The sequence below is a fragment of the Hemibagrus wyckioides genome, linkage group LG07, assembly GCF_019097595.1.
Source record: "Hemibagrus wyckioides isolate EC202008001 linkage group LG07, SWU_Hwy_1.0, whole genome shotgun sequence".
NCBI lineage: Eukaryota > Metazoa > Chordata > Actinopteri > Siluriformes > Bagridae > Hemibagrus > Hemibagrus wyckioides.
This window is the reverse complement of record NC_080716.1, coordinates 5,254,112-5,261,611: the sequence shown is the minus strand read 5'-3', so window position 1 is coordinate 5,261,611 and position 7,500 is coordinate 5,254,112. Positions and strand designations below refer to the sequence as shown.

Below are 7,500 nucleotides of genomic sequence, written 5' to 3'. Positions count from 1 at the left end.
TCTGTCTGTTTGGCTAGTAAAGTATTCAGCTGACCACTAATCACTCTCACTAGCTGATAGCCAATTTAGTGTTAAGCAGAAGTGCGCACTTTGTCCTAGCGTGCGTCTAATGAAACGCTGCTGTGTGTTGTTTGTCCCTCAGAGACGCTGGACACTCTGGAGCAGTGGGTCAGAGACATCTTCAGCAGCGTCCCTAACAAGTGAGTTCAGCAGTGCACTGATGGCTGTTAGGACACGACCGTGAGTCTAGTGAACATGGTTCATCATGTGATGTCATCACGACTGTTACAAGAGCCAGCCAATTAGCAGCTTTGCTTTCTACTTGTTTTTTTTAACTTATTGTGTATTCTGGATTTTTTTTTGTTTCTTTCTTTCTTTCATTAGTAACGATACACGATTACAGTAAATAATAATAATAATAATAATAATAATAATAATAATAATAGTGATTGTGTGAGTAATGAAGTGTGTAATGTTCCAGTGGTCTGCCCAGACCCGACTTCTCCCACCTCCTGGAGCCGTTTAACACTCCGGCCTTCAACAAGCTGTACCGAGGTAAAGGACTGTGGGCGTGTCCCGATCCACACCCCCTATTCATTATATACACACCAGTTTACTGTGGGCGTGTCCCGATCCACACCCCCTATTCATTATATACACACCAGTTTACTGTGGGCGTGTCCCGATCCACACACCCTATTCATTATATACACACCAGTTTACTGTGGGCGTGTCCCGATCCACACACCCTATTCATTATATACACACCAGTTTCCTGTGGGCGTGTCCCAATCCACACACACCCTGTTCATTATATATTCCACCACCAGTTTCCTGTGGGCGTGTCCCAATCCACACACACCAATCACAGCCATTCACATTGTCTTTTCAGCACTTTGCATAAAAACACACATTTGAGAAACATTGCTGTGTGTGTGTGTGTGTGTGTGTGTTAGTGGTACCTGTGAGGAAAGAACACTCCCTCACCATCACCTGGGCATTGCCCCCTCAGGAGAAACACTACAGGTGAGATCACTTCAGGTTTATCTGGACTAACTACATTAAGCTATCTGTGTTCATTAATCTGATGTACCTGTGCTGAGGTATGAGTTCACTCTACCTGTGTGTGTGTGTTGTAGGGTTAAGCCATTACACTATCTGGCTTGGCTCATTGGTCATGAAGGAGCCGGCAGCATCCTGTCTCTGCTACGGAAGAAGTACATCTTACACACACACACACACACACACGTCTTACACACACACATGTCTTACACACTCACTCACACACACACACGTCTTACACACACACACACGTTTTACACACTCACTCACTCACACACACACGTCTTACACACACACACACACGTCTTACACACTCACTCACTCACTCACTCACTCACTCACACACACACACACATGTCTTACACACACACACACGTCTTACACACTCACTCACTCACTCACTCACTCACACACACACACACACACGTCTTACACACACACACATTTTACACACTCACTCACTCACTCTCACACACACGTCTTACACACACACACACGTCTTACACACACACATTTTACACACTCACTCACACACACACACACGTCTTACACACACACACGTCTTACACACTCACTCACACACACACACACACACACACGTCTTACACACACACACACACACACACACACGTCTTACACACTCACACACACACATCTTACACACTCACACACACACACGTCTTACACACTCACACACTTTTATTATTTACAACTTTGTAGTATAGATTAGTGTGTGTGTGTGTGTGTGTGTGTAGGTGCTGGGCGTTGGCTCTGTATGGTGGTAACAGTGAGACCGGGTTTGATCAGAACTCCACCTACTCCATCTTCAGCATCAGCATCACACTCACTGACCAAGGCTTCCAGAACTTCTACCAGGTCTGCACTACATAGGGACAATACATAGGGTACAGTAGATAGGGACATTTCATAGGGACACTATACTACATAGGGACACTATACTACATAGGGACACTATACTACATAGGGACACTATAGGGACATTTCATAGGGACACTATAGGGACATTTCATAGGGATACTATACTACATAGGGGCACTTCTTCGGGACACTTTATAGGGACACTAAACTACATAGGGCCACTTTATAGGGACACTAAACTACATAGGGCCACTTTATAGGGACACTAAACTACATAGGGCCATTTTATAGGGACACTAAACTACATAGGGCCATTTTATAGGGACACTAAACTACATAGGGCCATTTTATAGGGACACTAAACTACATAGGGCCATTTTATAGGGACATTTCATAGGGACACTATACTACATAGGGACACTATAGGGACATTTCATAGGGACACTATACGGACATTTCATAGGGACACTATACTACATAGGGGCACTATATGGACATTTCATAGGGACATTATACTACATAGGGACACTATAGGGACATTTCATAGGGACACTATAGGGAGATTTCATAGGGACACTATACTACATAGGGACACTATAGGGACATTTCATAGGGACACTATACGGACATTTCATAGGGACACTATACTACATAGGGGCACTATATGGACATTTCATAGGGACATTATACTACATAGGGACACTATAGGGACATTTCATAGGGACACTATAGGGAGATTTCATCGGCACACTATAGGGACATTTCATAGGGACACTATAGGGACATTTCATAGGGACACTATACTACATAGGGACACTATAGGGACATTTCATAGGGACACTATAGGGAGATTTCATAGGCACACTATAGGGACATTTCATAGGGACACTATAGGGACATTTCATAGGGACACTATAGGGAGATTTCATAGGCACACTATAGGGACATTTCATAGGGACACTATACTACATTGGGGCACTATGGGGACATTTCATAGGGACACTATACTACATAGGGACACTATACTACATAGGGACACTATAGGGACATTTCATAGGGACACTATACTACATAGGGGCACTATGGGGACATTTCATAGGGACATTATACTACATAGGTACACTACATAGGGACACTATACTGCATAGGGACACTATAGGGACATTTCATAGGGACACTTCATAGGGTAAAGTATGTATGTGTAATTAAAGATGTAATTAAAGGTGTAACTAAAGGTGTAATTGGTGGACAGGTGGCTGATCTGGTGTTTCAGTATGTAAAGATGCTGCAGCGTCTCGGTCCTCAGTGCAGGTGAGAAACTTCCTGTTATCACATGTTCTTCTGTAGTCACATGACACACACACACACACAGACACACACACACACACTTCACTCTGTTGTTCTTTAACACTATTCGATGTTTTGTACAGAATTTATGAAGAAATCCAGAAGATTGAAGCTAATGAGTTCCGCTACCAGGAGCAGGTATGCTAGCTGTTCATGCATACTGTATGTTCATTAGTATTAGTGTAATCATTTCATTATTAGCATTAGCAATAGCAATAACAGTGTGAAAAGTAAATATTAGCATTGAGTATTAACGTTAAGGTATTACAGAATTGTGAAATGTTATCAATGTTAGCGTTCATGTTAGCATTATCAGTGTGTAAAAAGTGACTGTTTTTTATTCATAAGCATTTTTAATTATCTGTCTGTGTGTGTGTGTCTGTCTGTGTGTGTGTGTCTGTCTGTGTGTGTGTCTGTCTGTCTGTGTGTGTGTGTGTCTGTCTGTGTGTCTGTCTGTGTGTGTCTGTCTGTGTGTGTGTGTGTGTCTGTCTGTGTGTGTGTGTGTGTGTGTGTGTGTAGACTGATCCAATCGAGTACGTGGAGGACGTGTGTGAGAACATGCAGCTGTTCCCTAAAGAGGATTTCCTGACAGGAGATCAGCTTCTGTTCGCGTTTAATCCTGAGGTAAACACACACCGGTTAGCAAATTAGCACGCTAGTGCTAAAGCTAAGTATCCTGCGTTAGCTTGTAGAGCTAAAAGTGCTAATAAAGATGGCTAACGCTACACTGCATTCCGTTTGTGTATCAGGTGATCGGCTCTGTCCTGAATCTCCTCACTCCAGATAAAGTCAACTTGCTGCTGCTGTCTCCAGAACATGAGGGTCGCTGTCTTCTGCAGGAGAAGTGGTTTGGCACTCAGTACAGCGTTGAGGGTGTGTGTGTGTCTGTGTGTGTGTGTGTGTGTGTGTGTGTATGATTCACTCTATCTAGTGCACTAGTGAACCGCTGAGGACAGAACCACACAATCTATTTGCTGAGTGACTGAATCAACCAAAAGATTCACTGACTCTTTAGATCTGAATCTGATCAGAGACAGAGAGATTCACTGACTCACTGATTCAGTGAACATGAGGCAAGTGAATCTCAACCCTGAGGAAAAGAATCACTGACTCAGTTGATTCACTGAATAGGAGAGTAATGATTCCTGTGATCAAAAGATTCACTTACTCAATCGATTCACTAAACTAAGGTGTATTAGTATAGTGTGTGTGTGTGTGTGTGTGTGTGTGTGTGTGAGCACATGGTGTATTTGTGTTTTAGTGGAGGTTGTGTTAGTGTAGTGAGTGTGTGTTTTAGTGCAGGTTGTGTTAGCATGCTAACATGGTGGTGTTGTGCTGCAGAGATCCAGCAGCAGTGGAGAGATCGCTGGGCCTCAGACTTCGAACTGAACTCAGACTTCCACCTTCCTGCTGAAAACCAGTACATTGGTGAGAAACACACACACACACACACACACACACAGCCTTCATACTCACGATGTTGTGTGTTTTGTTCTGCTCAGCGACGGACTTTACGCTAAAACCCTCGGACTGTGAGGACACAGAGTTCCCTGTTAAAGTCACAGACACTGAGAGAGGGTGTGTGTGGTACAAGAAGGACAACAAATTCAAAATCCCTAAAGGTGTGTGAGAGCCTTATATACATACATATATATACATACATATATATATATATATATATATTACATACACTACTCGGGATATTCAGATTTCGGGTGAAATTTCAGGATGCACCTAAAATGCACTATAACCTTTCCAGGTGAACTTAATTTGACCTTCTCTACACTTTTGAATGCACATGTCCAACTGTTCAGTGTTTCAGTACTTTCTGCAGAACTTGCTGTTCTCTAACAAGGTGCTTAACGGCAAAATTCACAACTGGTGTTTGATCCATGAATCGACCAATAAATTTTCTGGTTCCATTAGAATTGGTATTTAAACAGTCCTCTTCATCATGCTGTTCACATTTTGACATCATGAGACCAAGACCACACCTAACAACTGATCAACAGAACCTCACCATTGTGAGGCTTCAAACAGGATGTTCTCAGAGGGAAGTGGCCACTGAGCTTAGAGTGTCACAGAGTGTCATCAGCAGGTTGGGACAGAGATACAGAGAGACTGGAAGAGTCACAGAAAGGCATAGAAGTGGACGTCCTTTGGCCACATCCCATGTTGATGACCGCTTCATTGTGAACAGTGCCCTGCGGAACCGGATGATGAATGCCACTCAACTCCAGGCACATTTAAGGGAGGTGAGAGGAACCCAAGTGTCACATCAGACCATTCAAAACCGTTTACATCAGCGTGGTCTGCGTGCTAGACGACCTGCAAGGGTACCTGACCACACCCCAGGCACAGGCGTCGGGCCAGGGAGCATTTACACTGGACGAGGGACCGGTGGGCCTCAGTGCTGTTCTCTGATGAAAGTCGATTCACATTGAGCAGAAATGATGGACCCAACGATGTTGGAGACGTCAAGGAGAGCGCTATGCATCAGCCACTGTTGTGGTGGTGTTACAGTCTGGGCAGGTGTGTCCACTCAATACAGAACTGACCTACATCTTGTGAATGGTACAGTGACAAACCAATACTACCTGAATAACATCATTAATCCAGTCATTGTGTCCCTGCATGAACAACACAGGCCTAATTTCATCTTCATGGACGACAATGCTCCAGCTCATCGAGGAGCATCATTAGGGAACGGCTGCTGGAGGCTGGGGTACCTCAAATGGAGTGGCCTGCACTTTCTCCAGACCCGAATCCCATAGAAAACCTCTGGGATCAGCCGAGTCGCCGTGTAGAGGCTCATAACCCCGCACCCCAGAACCTCAATGACCTGAGGGCCGCCCTTCAAGAAGAGTGGAATGCCATGCCTCAGCAGACAATAAGTCGACTCGTGAACAGCATGAACAGCATTTTTTGTTGTGGTATACCCACCACTGTTGTTGGCTTTTGTTTCAATAAATTGTTTGAGATGAGGAAATCACCATTGCAGCTTCTACTTAAATGCCCTACTTTCACGATATAATATCACTGTAGCGTGAACTTTTTACATTTTCCATAAATTTCACCCAAAAGCCAAATATCCTTAACTTTTTGTGAAGTGTATATACAGTATCTCACAAAAGTGAGTGCACCCCTCACATTTTTGTAAATATTTTAACATAAAAATAATATTTTAAATAACACTGAAGAAATGCCCCTCTGCTCCAATGTACAGTAGTGAGTGTCCAGCCTGTATAACAGTGTAAATTTACTGTCCCCTCAAAATAACTCAACACACAGCCATGAATGTCTAAACCGTTGACAACAAAAGTGACTCCACCCCTAAGTAGAAATGTCCAAATTGGGCCCAAAGTGTCAATATTTTGTGTGGTCACCATTATTTTCCTGCACTGCCTTAACCCTCTTGGGCATGGAGTTCACCAGAGCTTCACAGGTTTCCACTGGAGTCCTCTTCCACTCCTCCATGATGACATCACAGACCTGGTGGATGTTAGAGACCTTGCACTTTAGGGTTTAGGTCTGGAGACATGCTTGGCCAGTCATCACCTTTACCCTCAGCTTCTTTAGCAAGGCAGTGGTCATCTTGGAGGTGTGTTTGGGGTCGTTATCATGTTGGAATACTGCCCTGCGGCCCAGTCTCTGAAGGGAGGGGATCATGCTCTGCTTCAGTATGTCACAGTACATGTTGGCATTCATGGTTCCCTCAATGAACTGTAGCTCCCCAGTGCCGGCAGCACTCATGCAGACCCAGACCATGACACTCCCACCACCATGCTTGACTGTAGGCAAGACACACTTGTCTTTGTACTCCTCACCTGGTTGCCCCCACACACGCTTGACACCATCTGAACCAAATAAGTTTATCCTGGTCTCATTGAACCACAGGACATGGTTCCAGTAATCCATGTCCTTAGTCTGCTTGTCTTGGGTGTATGTGGTCTGTATGTGGTCTTAACTGTATGTGGTCTTTCTTGTGCATCATCTTGAGTAGAGGCTTCCTTCTGGGACGACACCCATGCAGACCAATTTGATGCAGTGTGTGGCGTATGGTCTGAGCACTAACAGGCTGACCCCCCACCCCTCTGACCGGCTGACCCCCCACCCCTTCAACCTCTGCAGCAATGCTGGCAGCACTCATACGTCTATTTCCCAAAGACGACCTCCGGATATGACACTGAGCATGTGCACTAATCTTCTTTG

The 7,500-nt window shown here is 44.3% G+C and overlaps 1 protein-coding gene across 7 annotated transcripts in view; it reads left to right on the top strand.

The window, feature by feature from the left end:
• Positions 1–7,500, top strand: part of nrd1a (nardilysin a (N-arginine dibasic convertase)) — a 41,211-nt gene that overhangs the window by 16,269 nt on the left and 17,442 nt on the right. For all 7 annotated transcript variants that reach the window (XM_058395327.1, XM_058395331.1, XM_058395325.1 and 4 more), the window contains exons 9-19: positions 143–200; positions 482–555; positions 957–1,026; positions 1,140–1,217; positions 1,818–1,938; positions 3,194–3,252; positions 3,372–3,426; positions 3,808–3,912; positions 4,038–4,161; positions 4,630–4,716; positions 4,791–4,910. In XM_058395327.1, coding sequence (XP_058251310.1) covers positions 143–200; positions 482–555; positions 957–1,026; positions 1,140–1,217; positions 1,818–1,938; positions 3,194–3,252; positions 3,372–3,426; positions 3,808–3,912; positions 4,038–4,161; positions 4,630–4,716; positions 4,791–4,910 — 951 coding nt within the window. The remainder of the gene's footprint in view (positions 1–142; positions 201–481; positions 556–956; positions 1,027–1,139; positions 1,218–1,817; positions 1,939–3,193; positions 3,253–3,371; positions 3,427–3,807; positions 3,913–4,037; positions 4,162–4,629; positions 4,717–4,790; positions 4,911–7,500) is intronic.